The sequence below is a fragment of the Diceros bicornis genome, chromosome 12 (genome assembly GCF_020826845.1).
Source record: "Diceros bicornis minor isolate mBicDic1 chromosome 12, mDicBic1.mat.cur, whole genome shotgun sequence".
NCBI classification, from domain to species: Eukaryota; Metazoa; Chordata; class Mammalia; order Perissodactyla; family Rhinocerotidae; genus Diceros; species Diceros bicornis.
The window spans coordinates 57,309,412-57,334,085 of NC_080751.1; the positions used below are offsets into that span (position 1 = coordinate 57,309,412).

General features: G+C 52.6%; 1 protein-coding gene across 3 annotated transcripts in view; it reads left to right on the top strand.

Moving 5' to 3' along the window:
* The window catches only part of DNMT3A (DNA methyltransferase 3 alpha), a 78,857-nt gene that overhangs the window by 43,134 nt on the left and 11,049 nt on the right, over nucleotides 1-24,674 (top strand). For 2 of the 3 annotated variants that reach the window (XM_058551658.1, XM_058551660.1), the window contains 14 exons: nucleotides 14,202-14,417; nucleotides 14,674-14,832; nucleotides 15,252-15,374; nucleotides 15,660-15,816; nucleotides 16,164-16,313; nucleotides 16,425-16,469; nucleotides 17,232-17,311; nucleotides 17,911-18,023; nucleotides 18,179-18,362; nucleotides 18,618-18,702; nucleotides 20,551-20,696; nucleotides 21,507-21,597; nucleotides 21,787-21,935; nucleotides 23,018-23,103. In XM_058551658.1, the coding sequence (XP_058407641.1) occupies nucleotides 14,202-14,417; nucleotides 14,674-14,832; nucleotides 15,252-15,374; nucleotides 15,660-15,816; nucleotides 16,164-16,313; nucleotides 16,425-16,469; nucleotides 17,232-17,311; nucleotides 17,911-18,023; nucleotides 18,179-18,362; nucleotides 18,618-18,702; nucleotides 20,551-20,696; nucleotides 21,507-21,597; nucleotides 21,787-21,935; nucleotides 23,018-23,103 (1,784 nt within the window). The remainder of the gene's footprint in view (nucleotides 1-14,201; nucleotides 14,418-14,673; nucleotides 14,833-15,251; nucleotides 15,375-15,659; nucleotides 15,817-16,163; nucleotides 16,314-16,424; nucleotides 16,470-17,231; nucleotides 17,312-17,910; nucleotides 18,024-18,178; nucleotides 18,363-18,617; nucleotides 18,703-20,550; nucleotides 20,697-21,506; nucleotides 21,598-21,786; nucleotides 21,936-23,017; nucleotides 23,104-24,674) is intronic. The other variant, XM_058551659.1, reaches the window with a different exon arrangement.

The following is a 24,674-nucleotide window of genomic DNA, read 5'->3' on the forward strand; positions in this document are numbered from 1 at the left end:
CTTGGCCTCTCAAGAAATTAAAGGATGGGGTTAGAAGAGCGGGAGCGGGCTGGCCTAGCCCCCAGCTGGCCGTCTCCTCGCCCCACCTCTGTGGCTGCAGGCGTTCAGCGCTCCATCTTTGCCAGGCTTGGGTCCTTCACAGCCCTCTGGACCGGCCCCCCATTCCACTCATTTGGTCCTGAGCCCTTGCCCTTGAATTGCTGTTTTCTCACAATCATATGTTTGATGTTGTGAAATTGGATTAAAAGAATGTTGGAATGAGATTCCGGAGCCTGGTTTCTGGTCTCAGCTTCTGTCCCTGATCAATTTGAGGAGGTCTTTCTCCTCTCTGCACTTCAATTTCCTTGTTTGTAATGTGACAGAAATAGACTAGACGACCCCACAGATCCTCAAATTTCATAATTTGGGGGGAGGGGACTGGAATCATCATCTGTGTTTCCCCTTGTCTCCTGTACTACCTTGTACATAAATTCTAAGTTAAATATTTGCGTGAATTCTCAGACTTCACAAATACGTCTCTTCTAGAGGCACATGCGTAAAGTGTCCTTATAAGGATTCTTAAAAAAACATTTTCATAAAATTTGCTTGTTTGGCGCTAGAGTCTAGCTTTCCTTTCTTCTTCGCTACTGTCCTCATTTTCTTCTCTGTCGTTTTACACAACACCTTTCTGGGTCAGAAAGGTAAACCATGGTGCTCATCTTCAGACACCTAGGCCGAGGTGAAGAAGGGGCTTGGTCCATCACTAAACAGGTGACACGCACATCTTCCCAGGGCGTTTCCTTAGCTCAGGAATTCACATCCCTGCTTCTGGCTTTGGTCACCAGCTACCTAGATCTGCCCCTTACTGCTAATTTTCTTTTCATTAACCGCGTATTCAATCATTCATTATTTCAAGGCATTGTCACACTTTAAGCAAATACTGTGGGCTCAGGTTTGAAGATAACACCGTATGTGTCTGGGTATCTACTATGTTTCAACATTTTCTAGACGCTAAGGAAACAAATTTAAAGGAAAGTCAGAATCCTACCGTGGATACCACCTCCCCCAGGAGAGGTAGGCAGGTGAGTGAATAAATTGTGCTATAGCCTGGTGAGGGCTCCTATAGGAATAGGAGGCAAGGGGCCACGGGAGCAAGTAGGCTGCCCCCAGACTTCAGGGCAGACTTGCCAAGGAAGAGACATGGGGCAAGCCCTCCTCCACTGGGACAGGAGTCTGCCTGATGGAGACAGTGGGGGAAGGGCATTGAGTGGGATCCTAAGGTAGGTGGTTCAAGAAATCCTCTGGGAGTTTGGAGTCTAGAGCTCCTCAAGATTTCTTGCATATTTAGTTCAATTTTCAGAAGCATTCTCATAGCACTTTCTATGAGGCAGACAAAGGAGAAGATGGAGTGGTTCTCTGCTTTGCTTTAAAGGCCAGACCATTTGTCAAGGTGGCTCCAGGGATGTTCAGAGGCATTTCAGGGAAAGGAACCAGTGAGGGCAAAGAGAAGGAGGCATGAAGCTTCTGGTCGTTTAGGGAACAGCAAGAGATCTGGTAACTAGGGTGTGGGAGTTGGGGAGGAAGTGTAAAAAGAGAGAAAATTACAAAGGAATATGGTCAGATCAGTGGCCTTCCTGTCATAGTGAGACATTTAGGCTTCATTATGCAGTAGGGAGCAGGAATGTCAGAACTGGATGTGTATTTTAGGAAGATATCCCCCTCGCAGCATTGTAAGGGGGCCCAGAGAGGGGAAGTTTAGAAGCAGGACCAGTTGGGAGGGTATTACATTTGGTTTTGACTGAGGGTCTAGGTAATGGGAAGCAGACTTGGTAGAACTTGTGTCTGGCTAGAGGGAATGGAGAAACCTGCCTGGTATCTGGGGGCCTGGGGTTGGGCATTATCTGAGCTAGAGAATCCTGGAGGAAGAGCAGGTTTGGGGCAGGAAGGTGGTGTGGACTTTTCATTTTCTTAAGGATGTATTTTGATGAGCAGAAGCCTTTAATTTGAATAAAGTCCAATTTATCCGTTTTTTTCCTATTTTGGTGTGTGTGTGTGTATGTGTGAATTTTACCATTTTTCTGACTTGCCATTCTTTAATAACAACTCTTCACAGATGCCATGACTCTTCCCCTATTCCTCTTGGGTCAATGAATGGTGGGCAGTATAAATATTTTAATTTTTCACTTCTAACTCAAATGGCTTAAACAAAAATAGGGACAAAACAGATCAGTCTCCTGTATATTTGAATCTAGATGCTGTCTAAAAGGCAACTTTGTGGGGCAAACAAACAACAAAAATTGAGCTGGACTTGGCTTTATACATAACAAAGATGCTATTAGAATTCAGAGTTTCTTAAAGGGTGTGTGCGTGTATTACTCCATCAGAATCACCAGGGCAGTGCATTAAAAAGGTACATTCCTGGGCCCCATTCGGAACCTATGGAGGCAGAATCTCTGGTGGGTTCCTGAGAAATCTGATTTTCTAGCCAGGTCCCCAGAGGATTCTGGGGCTTGTGCAAGTTTGAGAACCACCAAGCTTCAGATGATTCAAAGTAAACCAAATCTGGCACAGAAGAGATTCCCAAAAAGATGCATTTATTGTATTACCTACCACCCTGTCACCCACATGGCGGGGTTCGCTGCATGTAAGGATCACCTGGGAGTTTTGTTTTGACTACCACTGCCTGGGCGACTCCTCTGGACTCACTGCATCTGGAATTCAGTGATGGCCCTGGCCCAGGTAGTTTCTAAAGCTCTCCAGGTGACTCTGATGGACAGCCGGGCCTGAGACTCTCTAATCTTGAATAATGAGCTGAGGAAGTACGGGCCCTAATGCAGGCAGAGCTAGAGAACCAACCGTTTCCAAACATCAGTGGCGGGGTCGGGGGAGAGCGGAAAGGACTTGGTACAGGAATTCAAATTTTTCCTTTGGGATGGAGATGGTAGGCGGTCCTGCTGTCTTCAGCAATAGTTTACCGCAATGCTTGTCTGCTGGGCTCCTCCTGGGTCTCCTCTTTGGACCCTGAAACTTGAGAGGGTCTGCATGCCTGAATCTGAATGGTGGTCCCTGAGGCCCCTCCCTTTGAGCCCCCGAGCCTGGAGAAGGGGTGGGGGAGGGAAGGGGAAAGCCGCCCAGGCCCTTTGGATTTACCAGCTTCCCTTTGACCCACACCCCCCAGGTATAAAATTAACACTTCTCTCCAGGGTCCGGTTTCTAAAGCAAAGTGACAACATCAGCATGTCCTCAAGCAAACTTGTCATAAGGTTCTTTCCACCTCTCAGATGTTACGGCCTCCTGACTTCCTTTGATCTTATCTGTAATATTCAGCAGATATTTGTGGTCCCATTAGAATGATTAGGAAACTAAGACCCAAAGAAGGTAGGCACTTATTGAAGCCATGATCCCTGCTTGGGCCGAGACCTCACATCCTGTTCCTTCTGTTGATTTTCCTCAAAAGAGGCAGGTGAGGTCTGGGGACCTGCAGCACTGCCATCCCCACCCCTGCTCCCGGCCCAGACCCCGATCTCTGCTCACTCACGGGTGGAGCTGTGCACCCGCAGCAGCTCCTGGTTGGGGATGAAAGTGATAGGAGGGGAGAGTTGGGTTTGTGGAGGAGCCTTCCCATTACGGAGCAGGCCTGGAGCTGTAGGGAAAGGGAAGGCAGATGGGCGCAGTGAGGAAAGAGGCAGGAGCTGAAGCTCCAGAAGCCTAATGGCAGGTTGGGCGAGTTGGGCCTTCCAAGCATACACTGCCAGGGAGGGGTAGCTGTGACTGGGAGAGAATGAGGGAGGAGGAGTGAGGCCTGCTTGGGTTAAGAGGCGGGGAGAGATGGAGATGGGAGGGGATCAGTGAGAGGGTGCCTCCCCTACCCTGCATGTTACTCTCTGGATCAGAAGAATTTTTCGGAGCGGGTCCCCCTCCTTAACAGATATGCATACAGCTCTGTTGTGCTTCTCGGTCTTCCCCTTCATCTGCCAGGATGCTAATGCAATTGCAGATACCCCCAAAGATCTGGCCATTCCCGTCTGAGAAACCTGGGAGGTGGTGCCTAGTCCTAGTTCACCCTCGAATCCTCCCTTGAGCCTTCCTGCCTTTACTGATCCCGGCCTCCTTGGATTTCCTCAGCACATGGAGAAAGCATCTCTACCACATAATTTGCCATCTAATTGCATGCTGTCTTGAATGAGGGCTGTGGTTTCATGTGTGGTGGGTCTTGGGCAGACAATTAGGCTGTGAGTAAGAGGGTGGAGGCCATCTCCTCCACCTCCTCAGTGTCCTCCCCCGGCCTAGCTCTTGCAGGTGCTCAGGACACTAGTGCTCCTGGATCCTAGTGTTTAGGTGTGTTTCAGGCAGGCTCAGAGGTTGGCTCCAGCATAAAGCACAGCCTCCTTACGTGTTCTAAAACTGTACTGGCAAGGGGGTGGAGTGCCCCTCCCCACAGCGTCTGTCTAAATGCTGCACCTCTCTCAGGCCAGGTTTGGGGTGATGGCACAGAGCCCAACCAGGCCAGCATGCTGTAGGTTGCCATGGTGACCCTTTTGCTTTCCTTCCGAAGGAGGATGGATTTCTCTTTCAGCCCAAATCATCTGCCTGGGCTGTCACCATTCTGTACACTCTGGGAACCAGACTGCCCAGCCCCACTGCCTTCTCCTTTCTGCCATAGGGGACAGTTTGTTGAAAGGCTCGGTTTTAAGTCACGATCTAGTATCAGACAATACCATGTTCTGGCTTGAAGGGGGAGCAGGAGGGACAGGCCCAGGAAACAGGGCAGCTCACCTGCATGTGCGCACCGAGGGAGCTTACCTGTGGATCTCCTTCTACCAACCTCTCCCCTCTCCAGACCATTTCCTCTTCAATTAATGGCTCTGACCCTTTGGGTGGGCTCAGTCCCCTCTAGGCCTCAGTTTCCTCATTTGTAACAGGGACAGCCAAGACCATTAGTGGTTTCTGTACCTGGCTAGTATCAGAATTACGTAGGGAGATTTTAATAGATTCCTGGGCACTACCCCAAGCCTGCTGATCTCCACAGTAGGGCCCAAGAATTTGTATTTTTAAAAACCTCCTTGGGGGGCCGGTCTGGTGGTGTAGTGGTTAAGTTCCCATGCTCTACTTCGGTAGCCCAGGGTTTGCGGGTTTGGAGACCGGGCACGGACCTACGCACTGCTTGTCCAGCCATGCTGTGGCAGGCGTCCCACATGTAAAGTAGAGGAAGATGGGCATGGATATTAGCTCAGGGCCAGTCTTCCACAGCAAAAAGAGGAGGATTGGCAACAGATGTTAGCTCAGGGCTAATCTTCCTCACCAAGGAAAAAAACACCTCCTTGGGTGATCCTGATACAATTAAACCCAAGTGAGTTTGGGATTCTCTTGGCAAGATGATGTGGGAGGCCTTCATGGAAAGAAAGGGAAGCTCTGCCAGGCTGAGGACTGACTGGCCTTTCTGGGTTCCCAGGAGCTTCTGAAGAGTACCCTGCAGGTTACCTTATCAGGAAGCCAGTTTTTCCTGGTCATGCTGGCTAAACCAAGACCAGGCCCCACCTTTTCCCCACAGGAGACGCCAGGAGAGAGAGAATGAGAGGAAGGGGGGATGTTGCCATAACAACCAGCTCCAGGCAGAGGCCTCCCTTCCAGGGGCTGGTACTTCACCCCAGTAATGGTGGTTTCCATGGAGATGGGTTACTGAGGGACAGGGGGAACATTTGCCCCACTTAGAGCATTAGTCAGGAGCTGCCAGAAGGCAGAACATCTCTAGGTGGAAGCCTTGGACCCCTGTCAATTTCGGGTCCCCCCCACCGTGGCCTCTGCTCTCTGGGTGCAGGTCTGACACTTTCTCCCAGCTTAGTTGCTCTCTCTGCGACTGGTCTCCCTAGCAACAAGTCCTGCTAACTCCTTGCTCTTGGCTCTGTGGCTATTTTTAGCTTCACTGCCAGCAGCCCAGTCCTGGTCATTTGCTTGCAACCTCCATATGGATTGCAGGGGAATAGAAAAACAAAGATTCCCAGCCTCTTTGGGGAGTAGACCTGGATCTCTTAGCACCATAGAATTTTGCTATGGAAAGTATCTGTCCACAACCAGGAACTTGGGCAGTGGATTCCGGATGACGCTCCTGAGACAATGTTGAATTCCGTTCAGCAAACACTGTTTTCATCCTCTACTTTGTGCAAGGAGTTCTGATCCACACTGCTTCCATATGAAGCTGCGTAAGAGCCACTTCTTGCCCTCTAAGAATTCTTAATCTTGTGGAGGAGAAAGATGAGTACACAATCACCTTAGTACAGGCAAAGATTGGCAGGTGCTAAGAGGGGATTACAAAGTGCTCTGGGAGTATGGAGAGGGGAGGAAGGGGGAAGGGGGGGCAGGGTTATTTTTCAGTGGGGGAAGATAAGGGTGAGGGGCCAGAGCAGCACTGTCCAATAGAACTTTCTGCAGTGATAGAAATGTTCTGTAATCTGTGCCATCCAATACAGTAGCCCCTAGCCACACGTGGCTCTTGGACACTTGGAATGTGGCTAGTGCAACTGAAGAACTGCATTTTAATTTTTATTTAATTTTAATTAAATAGCTGCATGCAGCCAGTGGCTCCCTTACTGGACAGTTCAGGTCTAGAGAAACCTTCATGGTGGAGGTAACTGGTAAACTTGGTGTAGAAGGATGTGTAGGATTTTGGCTGTGGAAGTTGAAGGGGAGGGGCAAGGAAAGCATGAGCAAAGGCACAGAGGCAGGGAAAAAGCCTATTTGGGGAAGAGCAAGTAGGAGGGTGGGCTGCATGATGTAACACTGAGGCCTCCAGGTTGCGGGGGCCTTGAATGCCACGCAAAGAGCATTGACTGTAATCAGCAGGTAGTCAGAGATCTATTACGTAGCATTGAGGCTTTAGAGCTGTGGGTGGGAGGAGGACAGGATCAGACTAGACATCCATCTTGATCTCCTGGCCTTTTGTCTGGATAAGGTCTCCCTGGCCTTGGGGTCAGTGGGAATGTTTGTGTGGCTTCCAATGTGTTGCTTTGCAGATGGCTTCACAAGGCTCGTGGCTTCTCTGATTTGAGTAAAGGGACTCAGCTGATAAATGTCCTCTTTGATGGAGGCAACACAGCCTCCCCTACAGCTTGCCAGCACTGGATTCTATGACAAAGCATGCCACAGAATGCTGACCTGAGTTAAAGCAGTTAAGTAGGTGTGGCCTTCCCACCTGGACCTGCAGGAGTCTCTGCTCTTTGGTGGGGATTGTGGCCTAGTGTCTCGTCTCAGTTCTGTGAGCAGGAAAGTCAGATTAACTGCACTTCTGATCATGCTCTTCAAAGACACGGGAGTGACGTACACCAGAAAGTTACATTTACTGATTTATAACAGGACATGTCCTTGCCACACAGATCCTAGTAGTTGTCCTGCTGTTTTCCGGCAACTTACTGTTATCAGAGTCACTGGAAAATGTAATTAAAATTAGAAGTTTGCTTGATGAATACAGGATCAGGGCTAAGAGAGTCAGGTGTCCTTAAGGGGTATTTTCATCAGGCTTTGACAGCCTACTGAATCACTGCCACCTGCCTGCCACACAGGAAATGTGCCCTCTCTTTGAGGTCACCCTCCCTTTTGGACCATGCTGGATACTTCCTCTCCAACGCATCTTTTAGGCTCTTGACATCCACCATATCTTCTTTTCATCCAGGAGTTCCTCCTTTCAACATACTTTTATAACATTTCCAAGAACCTGGCTTGTTTTACATGACCCTGCTATTTTAGGTTGACTATCTTTATCTCAATCAAAAGACCTATCTCAGTGACTACCACTGGGAGGGTTACTGTGGAAGGTGCAGGACATAAGTGACCTGAGGATCCTCAAAGGCAGCCCTGGTTTTTTCTTGACCTTTTAGTCAAGTCACCTCTTGCCCTAGATCTTGGGGCATCTTCTGCTTTGGGGTCTGTCTCTGTCCACTGAGCACAAAGAAGATACTAACTGCTGAGTGACTCATAGTATAGACAAGGCTAACCTTTCCTGTCTGCATAGTTGCAGGAGAGGGACAGTGCCCTAGGTTGGTGAGGGGACACCTTTGAGTTTGGGCTTCCTTGTGCTGCTTAAGTTGGGAGCTGTTTGGAAGAGGTAAGATTTGAGTTTAATTTTAAAGGATGAGAATAAGGAAGTCTGGCAGCTAGAGGGGAGAGGCTTCTTTATAAGTAGGCCAAGAGAAAGTGAAACTGATTGTCCTGGTCTGTTCTAACTGTCTGAGTCCTGCTGCATGCACAGGCATCATTACTTACTGTCTGAAGAACTCCCACGGCCACAGAGTGTAGTATCTGAGGTGTTCAGCCATGTAATAATGGAAAGGAGATGTCATAGAGGGGATAGAGTGTTTCTGAAAAGAGCTGGCCAAGCTAGATCAGAAACTTCATTTTGAGAGGAGGCTTGGGGTGAGGTCTAAAATGGCCTGTTGACAGGGCCTGGATCTGAGGCATGAGTGAGAGAAGCTAAGCCAGTCGTATTACATTCCTTAAAGGGTGGGAGCCCCTAAATTCAGGGCTTCTCATCCCTGCTTGGGGATCACCTGAAAAAATTGTACAAGCTGATACCTTGATTGGGTTGATAGATGGGTTGGAACAGAACAGGGCTTGTGTTTTTTGGAGTGGCTTCTTTTCCTTACTGTATGGATTCTGGGTCTCATTTGGGGTTGGGAGGGAAGTTTGTATTCCTCAAGTTTTACTTGGAGAAAGCTCTCTGATTTGGAGTTCTCCTCCCTCCGCAGGGCTTGCTTGCTCTGATGGCCCCGGGAAGGGTGCTGAGCCCCAGGAGGGATGGTGGGCTTTCCTTCCTCATTATACCAGCACCTGTTCCAGCTGGTATGTTCCAGCTGACTGTGCCTGGAAGCCAGGCACCTGGGCGTTATCTCCTTAAGAGATGCTGGTATTCCAGGGCCTGGGTGGGCAAATATCAGTACTTTTGTTTTGCAAATGAGAAAACAGATTTCTTGGGGTTAAGAGACTTGTTTAAGGTCATGGTGAAGGAACCAGAACCCAAGTCCAGATCTTCTGACAAGTGCCACTGGCCAAACAGCCTTCCACTGCTGGGAGCATTGACCTTCATTCAGTTCCTCTGCTCTTCCTTCTAATTCAGCATGCAAACCGAAACCAGGCTAATCTTCCCCAAATACCCATTCCTCTCGTCTTGTCAGAAAACCTGCGGTTATTCTTCCCTGCTGTAGGGTATATCCACTGGCATCTTTCTCTGCACCCTTTAGCTTTAGTGGTACTGGAGGGTGGGCAGTGGAGGTGGGCAAGGGTTGTCTTCCTTCCCCAGCCTGACATCTCTTATTTCCTACCTATCCTCCCTCATTCAAAATCTGATTCATCTTCCAGGCCCCCTCTGCTCTGCACTGACCTCCTTCACCTCATTTATCATTCATACTACCCATCTTTTGTTGGCTTCTAAGCTGTCCTGGCCCATTGGGTTTGGTATTTGTGGTATAGTTATCTTTACAGATGTTTGTTTTTCAATGACCTTTTCATATCTCTCCAAGTCTAGTTGACTCTGTCAACTCCTTGAGGGCAGGGCCAACAGTGTCTGCTTCTTTATCTGATGTGGGTGGAGACTGTGTGTGTGTGTGTGTGTGTGTCCGTTCTCCTTGGGGGAAGGGGCCTCAGCTCAGGAGGAGGGACCTTGAAATGGTTGAGGCTGCACCTGGAGGCTCCACCTGGAGGCTGGAGGAATGTAGTCTTCTTGAGCTGCAGATGTTTGTGCCTGGGAATGAAGGAATTGCTGTACTTTTGAACTAGCCCCCCCCCCCACGCACCTTGCAAACAGGAAAATGAGACCACCAAGGCAAAACCGGAGTGACCTAGGGGACCTAGGGCCTTGGCCAGGAAAAGGTTTTCAAAGCCTGAGCTCCTCCAGCCAGTGTTCTAAGGCGCCCCTCTCTATCCACCTGTAGTGTGAGGGGAGAGCCCCCTGCACCATCACGTCTTGTTCTGGAGCGCTCCCAATTTCTGTGCAGGCGCCTTCTGTCCATCTCTGTGTGCTCTGCGTTTTCCTACAGCTTCCTGGGCCTCTCGCTCATCTCTAAGCTTTTTCTTTTTTTTTTTTGGTTGTGCTTCTTAGAGACTCACTTTTAACAACTTTCTCCTGGCTCTCCCCGACTGTCCGAAACCTCGTCTCTTCTTTCGCCTGCGCTCCTGGTTCTCCCAGCGCCCCCAGCTTACCTCCGCAGCTGGAGAGCAGCCCCCTCCCTCCCGGTCCCCTCCTTCCCTTCCTCCGCTGCCCTCGGGCTCCCCGCCTCGCCCCCCGGCTCCGCACGAATCTCGCAGAGTTGGGGGAGAGGGGCGGGGACGGCCTGCCCGGGAGGAGGGGGCGGGCGCCGCCTCCAGCCTGGCCGGGGCGGGGCCCTGGGAACGGGCGGAGGCCCAGCCGCGCCCCCAGGCCCCAGCGCCGGCCCGCGCCCCTCGGACCGGAGGAGAGGGGCTGGCCCACTGCCAGCGTCTGAGAGCCGGCCCCCTCCCCCGGCCCGCTCGCAGCCAACCAGGCACTCCAGCGGGGCCCACGTGACCTGGAGTTCTAGACAAAGAAAATGTTCAATCCCTCCCCCCCACCTCCCCCCTCCCCCTCTCTCTGGCCCCCTCCGCCCCCAGCCCCATCGCCCCCTTCCCCTCCCCCCAGACGGGCAGCTACTTACAGAGCTTCAGGGCCGGGGCTCACACCTGAGCCGGACCACAGAGGGGCTGCACCTGGCCTTATGGGTAGGTTCCTGGACGGAGCCCTGGGGAGACTGGGGGCGGGGAGGCGGCAGGGGCCGGTGGGAGGATCTCTGGGTTTGAGAAGAGTCAAGTATGCCTCCCCGGCCCGCAGGAGCTGGCTCCTCTGCCTGGCCTGAGTTCTGGAGATGCTGAGTTACTGCTGTCCCACCAGTCCCTCTTCAGGAGCCCCAAGCCCCACTCCTCCCTACCCTCAGGTGGGACCTGGTGGCTCTGGGGCCAGGAACAACAGCCCCTGCGTGGGAGCCTGGGGCAGTGGTCAATGAAGACTGGGGGGCAGGCCCCTGCGAGTGGAGCTGGGAGACCAGGAGTTGGGCTGGAAGCAGCGTTTTTGCTGAGCTGGTTGGCAGATGGGTTGTTGGCATTTCCTTGCTGACCTGCGTTCCTGGCTGGTGGACCACACTGTCCTCAGGCCGTGCCAACCTTGCGGCCTCTTGAGAGGGACAGTCTCCTATCCTGTGTGTCCCTGGGAGCCACCGGGCAGTCCCCCAGAAAGAAGTGCTAGGTTGGGAGCGAGCAGTGCGACCCTCACAGGGGGCTGTGGCACATCAGTGGTGTCGCGGGGGGCGGCCTGATGCCGGCCTGGGACAGGAGAGGTGCCTGGGACAGCGGGGTTTACTGCACCGGCACCGGCAGGGAGTCCTGCATGGGCTCCCAGACCTCTGACCTTTGGAACCGGAAGCAGCCCGAGTCGCAGAGGGAGGTGGAGGCGGTACAGCTGCCTGAGGAGATGGGACTGGGCGGAGAGGCCTTGCCTCCACCAGAGTGGAGTTACCAGTGGCTTTCCAGGCTGGACGAACTCCAGGCGAAGTGGCTTCCTTGAGCCGCAGTGGTGGTGGTGGGGGTGTAGTGTCTTTCTGATCTTGCCCAATCTCTTGGTCGCTCTGGGCTGGGACCTTCTGAACAGGGGGTAGGAGCCTTTAGCCCATATGCCAGAGCCCTGAGTTAACCCCTCTTTCTCCTATTGTTTGCCTGGGGAGCAGGGTTGTAGTGAACGTGGAAAAAAGGCACCCCGCCTGCACTGCCCTAGGCTGACTATTCTAATGAGGCCCCTCCCCCACCCAGCCACCGTCTCTGCCCCTTCTTCCCCTTTCCTCTTGCCGCCTGCTGCTAACCCACCCCCTTCTTCCTTTCCCCACCCCTGCTGGTCTTGTCCTGATGGAGGCCCCCTTCCTCCTCCTCCGCCTGCCAAAACCGTGCTGGGTGCGTGTTCTCCTGCACCTAGTGGGTTGAGGGCGCTTAACAGCCGTCAGCAGCAGCATCTGACAAGCCGGGGGAAGTTGTGGGGGCAGAATAATGTTCGGGAGCTCGCTGTGGAGGGGTGGAGAAGAGAGACAAAGGGGCTGTGGGGGAGTGAGGAGGGAGGTGTCAGGCACGACTCCATTCTAGGCCTGGGGAGTCTGGGGGGAGCCCGGCGCCCACCCGATGCTGCTTGCTGTGGAAGTGACTTCAGCTCCTTTCCTCAGAAGGCCCCTCTCCCCCTCTTTCCCTCTGCCACCAGCACACCTTGTTCTGGCTGAGGGGCCTCATCACCCCTGGACACGGGGTCTTTGGGTCAGCCAAGGCAGCACCCTGGTCCAGATGAGTCATCCATGCCTGACGTTGGAGGAGGCATGGTGGAGGGAAGGGAGCAGAGAGCTAGGCATGGCGTTTAACTGTGTGCTTTGAGCGCATCTGGTGCTGGGGTAGTGCTTCCCCGGCTGGGGTTCAGGGGGAGAATCGCCTTCCTCATGGGGTTGAGTGGTACCAAGTGCACCTTCTTGTGGGGGAGGAGGTGGTAGTAATTCATAGTAGGAAGGAGAGGGCAGAGTGCCCTGCCCGCCAGGTGAGAGTGGGGCTTGGGAGGGATGAGCAATTACTCTGCATGTTTCCACCTCCAGGTCCGGGAGCTCATTCTCAGCTGATTGTGGGCTGGAGGCAAAGGATGTATTATCCCGTTTTAGAATTTGTTGTCAGAGAAAGAACTAGGACTTCCATCCTCAGTGTCCTAGGAATCGTAGGAATCGCCACAAGAAGCAGATTGGATCTGTGGCCAGGAGGCAAAGACTTGAAGGTTGAATGAAATAAAATGAATCTACAAGACAGTAGACCATTGAGCTTAGAACAGAGGCTCTTAACTTGGGACTCTGGGATCTGAGAGTCCATTGACAGGCTCTGGAGAGTTCTTAGAATTCTTGATACATATATATATCAGATTTTTAAGCCAGTCAGAAGAGGTTAACAGAAATCCTTCAGTTCAAATGCCTTTTTAAGTTCGAGCAACTCGGAAGAGAAGGGGCTGCTCCCAAGTCAGCTGGTAATTAGTTGCGAGATGAAGACAGGAACGTAGATGCTCCAACTTCCAGTCTAGAGCTCTGACACTCTGATGTCCTTTTTTAATCTTGAGGATGGTTGGCATCCACAGCTCTAAGCTCTCAGGGAAAGCTTCATGTGGAATGGCATGTTGGAGATGGCATTTTTTCTCTGAGTCTGGTGTGCTGGAAATGGGTGCAGAGCCATGGAGTTCAAGGGCCACATGTGCAAGATTCAGTAGCTGGGGTGAGATTAGGTTGAATGGTTCTCAGAGCTAAGTATCAAGGATTTCGTTCTCTGTAGGGAGATGGGAATCCTAGAGCAGATTTTTAGAAGGAGTGGGCATGTGGATCATACCTGAAAGATGTGTGTGAGCCAGTGAAAGGATGGAGGCTGTCCAATTGAGAGACTAATTGGGTTTGAATTATTTTGTCAGTGGGATGGCAGAGAGAATGCCTGGCCTGTAATGTGTGCTCAGTAAATACTTGTTGGAAGAATAAATGTATTTATGGATCTGAAAGGTGCACGTAGAAAAAGGGGGAGAATTAGTAACAGAATGTACATTGGATGTAATCCTAAGAACTCCAGAATGGCGTGTGAGCATGGGAGCAGGCAAGCTCTTACAGGGCTGTCTGTGGTGTTTGAGCAGATGGGGAAGAAGACGTGTTCTTTAAACACAGAGCAGGGATTTCATCATCAGTAGACATCACAACAAAACCAGAATTGTGGTCTCAAAGCCAAGACCAGGAATAGAAGGAGTTGATTGCCCAGGAAAACGTGGAAAAAAAGACTAGAGGATCCAGTTCTTGATTGGGAAGTATGACACGCGAGGAGAGGATGGAGCCAAGGTCTGTGCCTCAGCTCAGGTGCATGATTAATATCTGAATAGGATTAACCTTTCCATATCAGAGAGTGGGCAACAGATAATGTTGACATATTGAGGAAGATTAGACCAGGGAGGAAGATTTCCTAGGAGGCAGAAGAGAGGGCTGGAATTCATCTCACAACTTCAGATCTTTCCATTTTCCATGGCAAGCCAGTTGGGTTAATGAGGGAAGAACTCCTCTCTCCAGCCCTTTATCTTCCGTCACTCGCTCCAGACCACAAAGAGATTGAGAAGAGCCCACTGAGCATCAGGTGGCCTTGCTAATTCCTGAAGAGGTCAAGGTAACTCCTGTTCCTTGTTTCCCCAGGCTGAGAAGAAAGCCAAGGTGATTGCAGTAATGAATGCTGTGGAAGAAAACCAGGGCTCGGGCGAGGCTCAGAAGGTGGAGGAGGCCAGCCCTCCTGCTGTGCAACAGCCCACTGACCCCGCATCCCCCACTGTGGCCACCACACCTGAGCCCGTGGGGGCCGACGCTGGGGACAAGAATGCCACCAAAGCAGCCGATGATGAACCGGAGTACGAGGTGAGCGGCTTGCTCCTTCACCTGCCTCGTCCAGTGGGTCCTTCTGCTGCCAGCTCCTCCTGTCCTGCTCTCCTCTCTCCGCCTGACCCCAGGCCTCTTCGTCTCCCCGGTTTTGCTCTGTCTTGGTCCATTCAGATGGAGCTCCCTCCTGGCTGTCCTGACCCTCAGATGCCCAGGGCTGGGGTTGCCGTGGGGGGATCAGGGTGGCAGGGCCTCGTGACCACTGTGTAATGACTTCTGCTCCTTGGGGCTCCAGGACGGCCGGGGCTTTGGCATTGGGGAGCTGGTGTGGGGGAAACTGCGGGGCTTCTCCTGGTGGCCAGGCCGCATTGTGTCTTGGTGGATGACGGGCCGGAGCCGAGCAGCTGAAGGCACTCGTTGGGTCATGTGGTTCGGAGACGGCAAGTTCTCAGTGGTGAGTTACATGTGGGGTTTGGTGGTAGCCTGGGGGAGGAAGGGGTCTTGGTCCCAGGGCCTGTGGTTTTGGCTGGGGGCACGGTTTGGAATTGGGGTGGGAGAACAGGGCTCTGCTCGCCTCTACTCTGTATGTGTGAGTGGCAGAAGCCCCAGAGATCATTAGACTGTGCTCAGAGAGCTAGGATGGCTGCCAAGTTTTTGCCTTCCTGGGACCTTCTCCCCAGAATTCCTTTCCTGCTTGCATTCAGGTCCTCCCCCACTCTTGGGTTGGACTCCTCCTTTGCGTCCTGTAATTCTTTATGGATGCATCTGGTTCTCCCAAGGGCAGAGGCTGAGTCTTAATGCCCCCAACCCCTGACGATGCCAGGCACGCGGTGGGTGCTTAATGAGTGTGGAAGGAGGAGCAAATTAGGGCAGTGGTTGTCCCTTCAGGTGTGTGTCGAGAAGCTGATGCCGCTCAGCTCCTTCTGCAGCGCTTTCCACCAGGCCACCTACAACAAGCAGCCCATGTACCGCAAAGCTATCTACGAAGTCCTGCAGGTGAGTGCCCCTCCGGGGAACTCAGACCCCAATTAGGGACCACTAGTTGTCCAGAAGCTGGAGTGCAGAGGTTAGGCCTGGGCAGAGGGTCCACCTGCAAGGCCCTTTGGACTCCTTCTCTCCCCACCTTATCACGCCCCGCTTTGTACTCTTCCTCTCGGGCCTTTTCCTATAGTCCTCTCCTTCCGCACCTTCTCCCACCTCTTACCCGAGCCCACCTTCGCTACTCTTGGAGTCTGCCCTGCAGCCTGTCCTGACACCCTCCTCACACGTATTGCCCTACAGGTGGCCAGCAGCCGAGCGGGGAAGCTGTTCCCAGCATGCCATGACAACGACGAGAGTGACACTGCCAAGGCTGTGGAGGTGCAGAACAAACAGATGATCGAATGGGCCCTTGGAGGGTTCCAGCCCTCTGGCCCCAAGGGCCTGGAGCCACCAGAAGGTAAATGCAGGTGCCCAGCCCAGCCTTCTGGGACCCCTGCCAGCCAGGCAACTCCATGCCTAGGCTGGGAAAGCCATGCCTAGGGAGAGCCGCCAAGGCCTCCATCGAGGGGCCCAGTGGGAATGGTCACAGTCTTCCTCTCCCTGGGGTCAGGGTAGGGGTAGTGCCACTTGGGGACTCAGAATAACCTGCTCCCTGTTGGCTTGCTGGCAGTGGGAAGTTGGGAGCTAGAAGAAGTTGGGGACCAGGCTGCACCCCACTGTGGATAGAATAGAGGAAGGGGAGAGGGAGCTTGGATTTCTTGTCAGCTGGTAACCATGACCTCAGCACCTGCTTTCCCGATCCAGAGGAGAAGAACCCCTACAAAGAAGTTTACACAGACATGTGGGTTGAACCCGAGGCAGCTGCTTATGCACCACCCCCACCAGCCAAAAAGCCCCGAAAGAGCACAACTGAGAAGCCCAAGGTCAAGGAGATTATTGACGAACGCACAAGAGGTAGCTGGCCTGGCTCTGGAGAGAGTGGCATGGCGGGTGAGGCCAGCATTCAGAGGAGTGGGTGTGGCCCTCACAGCCTCCTCTGATGCTGGGCTTTCCTCCCCTCCGCAGAGCGGCTGGTGTACGAGGTGCGGCAGAAGTGCCGGAACATCGAGGGTGAGTCCTGAGAAGACAGCTGGGTGTTGACTCCCAGAGTCTCTTGCCCCTGGGGTGGGCATGAGGGCTTCGTGCCTAACGTGGCGGCTGGCACAGAGTAGCTTAGGTACTTAGAAAGCTTTGAGTGACATGGGCTGTTGGTACTCGGTGACGGAATCTGTCATGCAAGTCCCACCACCTCCAGCCTGCTTCACACACACATCTGTCTTCCTGGTGCCACAGTCTTACTTTCCTGTCAATGGCATGGGCTGGTCATTCCGACTTGGGACACCCCAGTGAGTCAGAGAAGGGTGGCCCCTCTTGGGTTTGATTGAACTCGCCTGAACACCTTTCAGCTTTTCACCTTAACTTTCCTGTCATCCAGTGGTCATTAGAGCATCCCATGTCTGTCACCATTGGCCTAGTGATGGTGTGTCCAGCTTGGGGCCCTGAGTCAGGAGGAAGGGGGGCAGGGGCCCAGGGCTTAAGGTCTGCCCAAGGACGGTTGCCAGAGTCAGTCGGGGTCAGGACTCTCCTCGTTGGCGGGTTCCTGTCCTTGTCTTATGCTGTTCCTGGACAGCAGCATTGCTGCTCTGAGAGATGAGTGCCACCAGATCGGAGCCACGGCAACCCCCTGTTCCCTGGGGTGCCTCCCAGACTCCTTTCTGCCTTCTGTTTTGGCTGCTGCTCCAGCACGCCCCTCTTTTGTAACTTTTCTGGAACTGGGCTTTGACCCAAGATGGGAGTGGGGGGGGCTTCGGTGATGTTCCCTCTGCTTTCCAGACATTTGCATCTCTTGTGGGAGCCTTAATGTCACCTTGGAACACCCTCTCTTCGTCGGAGGAATGTGCCAAAACTGCAAGGTAGGGACGCACCCAGCAGATGTGGTTGGGGGCGACCCCCTGGCTGACTGCACCTTCTCGCCTCTGGGGGATTGTAGGGGGACGGCCCCTGGCTGCCTGTGAGGTTGACCCCAAGGTTGCTCTGGAAGCTCAGTCCTGATAAAGTGGACCCTTGGGCTTCAAGCGTTTGACTTACCTTTATTTTTCTTCCTGAAAGATTCATACCTCCTCTAAAGCCCGTTCTAGTCCCCAGATGTGGGTTCATAGGGTCACAGTCATTCCTGTGAAGGTGGGAGGAGGACGTGCTGTGCCCTCAGGGGCCCCAGGGGAAGAGCTCAGGGCTGCAGTAAGGGACAGGGTGGTGCAGCTCCCTCCCTGGCCTTCTCCCATGCCTCCCTCTGTTTTGTCCGCTGCCCGCTGCCGTGAGGCGGGAGACACGCTGTCTCCTTCCCAGATCTGTGGTTTGGGCTGGACCCTGGCTGTTCAGGTGGCAGGGTCATGTCTCCAGGGCTGAGTCAGGGATCCAAGGTGAGAGCCAGAGGCTGGGTTCAAAGCCTGCCTTCCCCCTGGCTGTCCCGGGTCCTGCCGGGTGATCTCTGACCCTCTACCCTGCTCTCTAGAACTGCTTCCTGGAGTGTGCGTACCAGTACGATGACGACGGCTATCAGTCCTACTGCACCATCTGCTGTGGGGGGCGTGAGGTGCTCATGTGCGGGAACAACAATTGCTGCAGGTGAGGGCCCCCCAGACCACAGCGGCCCTCCCCGGTCCTTGGCCGGCACTGGGGCTCTCACTGGCCATCCACCCCTGCCCTGGGGCCCCAGCCAAGTTCCATTCAGGACTGACCTGGGGCTGAGAGTCCTCTCTGCACACTGGGCTTTCTTCCAGGTGCTTTTGCGTGGAGTGTGTGGACCTCTTGGTGGGGCCGGGGGCTGCCCAGGCAGCCATTAAGGAAGACCCTTGGAACTGCTATATGTGTGGGCACAAGGGCACCTATGGGCTGCTGCGGCGGCGGGAAGACTGGCCCTCTCGGCTCCAGATGTTCTTCGCCAATAACCACGACCAGGAATTTGTGAGTGCTGGGCCTAGGGCGTCTCTTTTCACCCCCTACCTGCCAGAGCCTGAGGGCAGGCTCAGCGGAAGCAAGAGCGCTTCATTTGGTCTTGGGGCCTGGGCGAGGAGCAGAGGTGCCTGAGCCGCACGCAGGGTGTGTAGGTCACACTGCCAAAGCGATCCTAGTCGCTTTCATCCTGGGTGGGCCAGCCCTGGGTGCGGGTCTGTAGAACACTCCTGGGCGTTCACCTGGCCTGTTGTGCTCACTGTCTAGGACCCTCCGAAGGTTTACCCACCTGTCCCAGCTGAGAAGAGGAAGCCCATCCGGGTGCTATCTCTATTTGATGGAATTGCTACAGGTGAGAGCGGCACAGATCCCGAGAGGTGCTGGCGTTCTCGTCCTGGGCTGTGGGAGCTCTGCTTGGGGGAGTGTGTGTGTGTAATTTTGGCAAAACCAAACGACAGTCGACATTACAACTGTGAAAATAGTGCCCTAAAGAGGCAACTTTTATGTTCAATGAAAAGTAACATCAGTGGTAAACCGGCATGTCTGGTGGGCACGTTTCTTAATGGAGGAGCCTCTGCCGCAGAGGACAGAGCGATCGTTAGAGATGATTGAAGATTTTCACAAAGCCTCAAAGGACAGGCTCAGCGACCAAAACAAAAACATAGGCAGTTCTGTTGTGATTTGATTGTAAGTCACAGTAAAAATCAAACTATAAACAAGAGAGTCTAAAGAATATTTAAATCATTGATAATCCTATAATTAGTGTTTTGGCGTATGTCCTTTTTAGACTTTTTTCTGTGCATATATGTGAATGTGTTTATATAATCAGAGAGAGACAAATAAAACAGGGCTAGTAAATGCATACTGTGCTATAACCTGCGTTTTTGTTTATGATGTTATGACTACTTTTTCATGTCAACCAACATAGAGCTCATTCTTTATTTGTAAATGCTGCGTAGGATTCCATTGAGTGAAAGTACCATAATTTATTTAATGAGCACCCTATTGGATTGTTTCCTGTTTTTTTCACTGTTACGAGCAGTGTTGTGACAAGCATCCTATACATTCATCTTTATATGCATAAACCCTTATCTTTTAGGAAATGCTGAGTCACCGTGTAGGCACTGTTTTTTTCATGTGGTTCTTGACCCTGCCAGAAACCCCTCCCAAAAGGTTACACTGACGTATATCCCCCCCTCTGCCCTGCCCCCCAGGCTGAGTGCTCCTCAGAACTTGTCTTCATGTGACCAGAAGGAGATGGGCAGTCAGTGCCCAGGGGCCTTGGCCAAAGGGCCAGGGTGAGGATGGCATCATAGGCCAGATGTTTGTCTTCTGTTCTCAGTTCAGTGCTGGTGTTATATAAACCTAGAGAGGCTAACCTACAGTTTTGGTTTCCCAGGCTGGAACTGTGAGGCCTCCTTTAACCATGTCACACATCAAGAGGCTGTAAAAGCTCCTTGGTGGGGAGTCTGGGGAGCAGTGGGAATGGTGCCACGGTACCCTGTTTCCCCTGAAGCGCTCAGGCTGTTTTAATTGTTTCCTTGTCTCAGTTCAGCAAGCGTTTGTGGAGGGATCCTGGTGAGGAAGGGAGTGTAGTTAGCTTAGGAGGAAACCCGTGAATGAGCCCTCCTACTCTGTTGCAGACCGTTTGCAACCCAAGAGAAGGGCTGAGTTAGGAATCCATGCTGCTCTGATGAGGTGGAGAGGGCTGCAAAGTGCTGGGGGCTTACAGAGGCGGGGAGGCGATCCAGGGGCTGCGAGGCGGGGCGGGGCATGGATGAAACCTTTTTAGAGCAGGTGGCCATTATGTCAAGTCTTGAAGGGTGGGTAGAATTGCAGCAGGAGGTGAAACGAGGGCGAGGGGTGAGGAAGGACAGGTGTATGCAAGGTGTAGACACGGCAAAGAGAGGCCACGCAGAGTCAACCACTCTTCTCCCTGGTTCCTGAAACCACCTGCTGTCCCGTCAGTCTTTCCCGGCCTTGACTGCCTTTGAAGTAGATCAAACTGGGCATGAAACAGCCTCAGTATCCTTTTCATTGATATTCCAGTTTGATCCAGAAGAATCCCGCAGCTTACTGGGCTGGGGAGGGCTTGGGCCTGTCGCTGATCCACGTGTCCAGCTGGCCAGAGGGCTCCCCTGCGAAGACTGGGGTGCCGGGGAGGTGACCTGGTGACAGTGCTTTTTGCTGGCTGACGCAGGGCTTCTGGTGCTGAAGGACTTGGGCATTCAGGTGGATCGCTACATCGCCTCGGAGGTGTGCGAGGACTCCATCACGGTGGGCATGGTGCGGCACCAGGGGAAGATCATGTACGTCGGGGACGTCCGCAGCGTCACGCAGAAGCATGTATGTCAGTGCTGGGGGGGCCGTCCACCCTCTTTCCGTCCCTTGCACTTAGCTCCTGGGGGCGGGGGCGGGGCCGGTCCTCTTTCATTTTGTTCATTTGCTCTTTTCCTTTCTTCCTGTTTCCCAGCCTCTCTTCCTCCTCCTCTACCATTTTCCTCCTTGTCTTGAGAGGGTAATGGGCAGACTAAAATGGGAATTGGGGAGCTGACCTTTTGGGGCTCAGGCTGCTCCCTGTCTGGTGTCAGGGTCCTGTTTAGTTGAGCCCTGTGGAGTGCAGCGAGGTTCCCGTCCCCCCGTCCTTCTGACGACAGCTTTACTGGCCTCCGTTTCTGGCGAGGTCTTGCCTAAGTGACCCTTCACCCTTCCAGTTTTCTGTGTCTCAGGAATCCTGAAGGGCATTTGGAGGGTGTTCAGGTGGCCCAGGCCCTCTGCCCAAAGCGCGCAGAGCTCCAAGTACCTCCATGTTTGGCTGTCCAGCGTGGACTGCCTTCCCACTGAGCGTTTGCTTGTCCTGCTGGGAGACTGTCCACTGGTTTCCCTGCTGGCCTCAGACATTATCCAGTTCAGCCGTTTCACTGTGTTGTTTAGGAAACTGAGCCCAGAGCGCCTCAGTGCCTTGCCTGTGGCTGCACAGTCTGTGTGTGTGTGTGTCGTATGTATGTCTGTGCATATGTAGTAAGCAGATAAAGCAGCCAGGTCTCTTCTCTCCTGTGCCAAAGAACTTTTTGCCAAATTCACAGATCATTTCTCTCTTCCTTTCTGCCTCTGTCCCCGGACATCAGGCCCATCACATTACCTTTATCCTCCCAGATCCAGGAGTGGGGCCCGTTCGATCTGGTGATTGGGGGCAGTCCCTGCAATGATCTCTCCATCGTCAACCCTGCCCGCAAGGGACTCTACGGTAGGTGCTGGGCTCACCCCGCCGCCTTCTGAGCTGGTGCTTCCGCACGTAGGTTTCCTACTTGGATATTTCTGCCCTGGGACGGCTACTCCCAATGACCCTGTCCTCCCTTGCCCTCCCCGAGCCCGAGCCATACCACCGTCTCGTGCAGACAGCCCCAGCTGATGGCTTTCTCTTCCGACCTCTCAGAGGGCACTGGCCGGCTCTTCTTTGAGTTCTACCGCCTCCTGCATGATGCGCGGCCCAAAGAGGGAGATGATCGCCCCTTCTTCTGGCTCTTTGAGAATGTGGTGGCCATGGGCGTTAGTGACAAGAGGGACATCTCGCGATTTCTTGAGGTATAGCCAGCAACCTTGGTTTGGCCAGCTCACTAATGGCTTCTACCTTGGACTGCTGCTTTATCGCTGTCTCATCTGCATTGTGGAGCTGGGGACTGGTGACTTCTGCTTTGCAAGGGGCCTGTTTGGGAAGCTCAGAGCTTCCCAATTAGACAGGGAGGAAGCACTGTTCAAGGCCCACCCCGGAAAGAACCCGTGGTCTCACTCTAAGAGGTGGTATGTGGGTGTGGGCCTCAGGACTTAAAGGACCTGACTGTTACTAAATAGAGTGGGGTGCCAGACACCTGGGGTTGGGCTTCTGTGTGGTGTTTTGCTGGGGGAACCTTCGAGATGCCAGAATCGATTTTTCCCTGACCAGAATGGCTTATCCTCCATCCATACCACCATGACAATGCGTTATCGTACCTGGGAAGAAAACATGGCTTATCTGTTTTTATTCCCCATAATGTGGGTCCCGTCTGGACTCTGAGCCAGGTCTGAGCTGTGCACAGAGGATTTCCGCAGTAGAGGATTCTCGAGTGGGCAGTCTGTGAGCTCGGGCCCATGCTCCTGAGTCTTGGGGTCAGTAACACCTCACGCTGGTGTTCTGACTTTCAATGTGAGCAGGTGGCTATTTGGCTGATAGTCTGGATGTGCGGTGAACGATGTCCACGCTCACTGGCACTTGCTCAAAGCTTCTGGGTGAGCTAGAGCTGTGTGGTCCAGGATGGTAACCATCAGCCGTGCGTGGTATTTAAATTAACATTAAAGTTCTTCAGTCACACCAGCCTCATTTCAAGTACTCATTAGCCAGCGGCAGCTCGTGGGCTAGTGGCTACTGTATTGAACATGCAGATAAGAGAACGTTTCCGTCTTCACAGAATGTTCAGTTGAGCTGTGCTGGTCTAGAATGTTCCAGTGAGAGCATGTGGAATGTAGCTAGGTTTAATTCTGCCTTTTCCCAGAGGCTTCAGGCTGTCCCGGTGTATGGCCTCCTGAGAGAGAAGAGCTTTTGAGGCGTTAAGGCTCTAAACTAACAGTATTTCCTGGCACTGTTTAATATTTCTCTCTCGCTCATGTTTAATCTCTCTTCTATTTTATAGTCCAACCCTGTGATGATTGATGCCAAAGAAGTGTCAGCTGCACACAGGGCCCGCTACTTCTGGGGGAACCTTCCTGGTATGAACAGGTTGGTGAGAACTCCTGGGCCTGGGGTGGCTGCAGGCTGCTGTCTGCAGGCAGGACAGTGGCAGGACGGCCCAAGGAGGAGGGTCACTGAGCGGGCCTTCTCGGGCCAGCCTCCTCTGCTGACTAGCTTGCTGCTCTGCTGTGTTCTTCTTTGTTTCCTTTTCCTTGAGGAAGAAGGGGAGTCAGGTATAGAAAATACTTGCCTGAGAAACCAACGAGTAGTGGTCGAAAAGGGGGCCCTTAAAAGTGAAGTCTGTGCACAAAAGAAGAGTCAGCGTGCTGCTGAGTTATGTAGGTGGTTCTCCTACATTGGTGATGTATCACCTACACCAGTGATGCTTCTAGAGTCAACTGGTCCTTAGTGTCCTGAGGTAAAGCCATGGAGGATGGGGTTGGGGCTAGGAAAGAGAGTGGTGCCCACAGCTGGGCTGCATCCTGCTCCGGGAGAGAGAATCTTGAAGGAGCACCGTGCAGGTTAGAGAGACCTGCTTCACTTAGTAACCACACACTTTGTGGCTTCAGGTCCTTTGTTGGAAGGATGTTGTTCGTTTAGGTTACACAGATAGAGCTTTTAATATCCAGGGATGAAGAAAGTCTCCTTTCTTCAGTGTAATAATTGCGTTATAAAAAGGCCTAGGAGGAGAACAGAATTCTGGTTGAGTTAGCTGTTCGAAAGCAGAGTAAGATCCACCAGTCTAGATATCTATTATGGAGGGAAATGTTTTCCAGAATGTTTGGGTCTGAGTTTTAAACCTTGGTATACCTGTAAATTGGAAACATCATTTAATCTGGCCTCAGTTGTCTAATCTCCCTCTCCACGGTTAGCATGAAGTTGTAGGAGCTTTCCCAGTCTCAGACCCATTTGGCGAAGCTGCCATCTTTTGTGAGGGCTTGTTGATGGGAAAGAGATGGGTCAGTGGGGCACCTGACCTGAAAACTGTCTCAGTCTCCTGCTAAGGTTCCCAAGATGAATGTGTGTATGGGAAAAATGGGCTGGCTTATATAGTCCACTATTTTTATGGAGCCACTAACTCAGTGTCTCCTGACAGACCTTGGTCCTATGGGATTGTTCTCACCTGCTTCTTCCAACTCTAAAATTCTAGAACTCTGAGCTTCCAGGAGGAGCAGAGGTACCACGTGGGACCAAGTAGAGTGTGTGTGCGCATAAATAGGGAGGAATTGGGAGGGGAGCAGTTTGACCGCGGGTTCCCCTGGTTTCCATGCTGAGAGGGTGGCCTGCTGTATGAGACCTGCATAAAGTATTCCTAAATGTTAGAAAAGGCCAGTGCCAAAGGTGATGTTCAGTGATGTGGTCTGCCCTCTGAGAAGTGACACGTTGAATGTCACAGAATTTTAGTGTTCTGGAGACTGTGTAGAATTTATGTCTCTCTTTAACTGTACATTTAAGGTGTACAGTTCAATGAATTTCATCCAGTGTACACACCCATGTAACCATCACCATAGTCAAGATACAGAACATTCTCTCACCCCCAAAGCTTGGTTTGTGATGGATACTTTTAAAACTCAGTACATTTTAAAATAACTGATACAAAAATAATTGGGTTTTTCCCC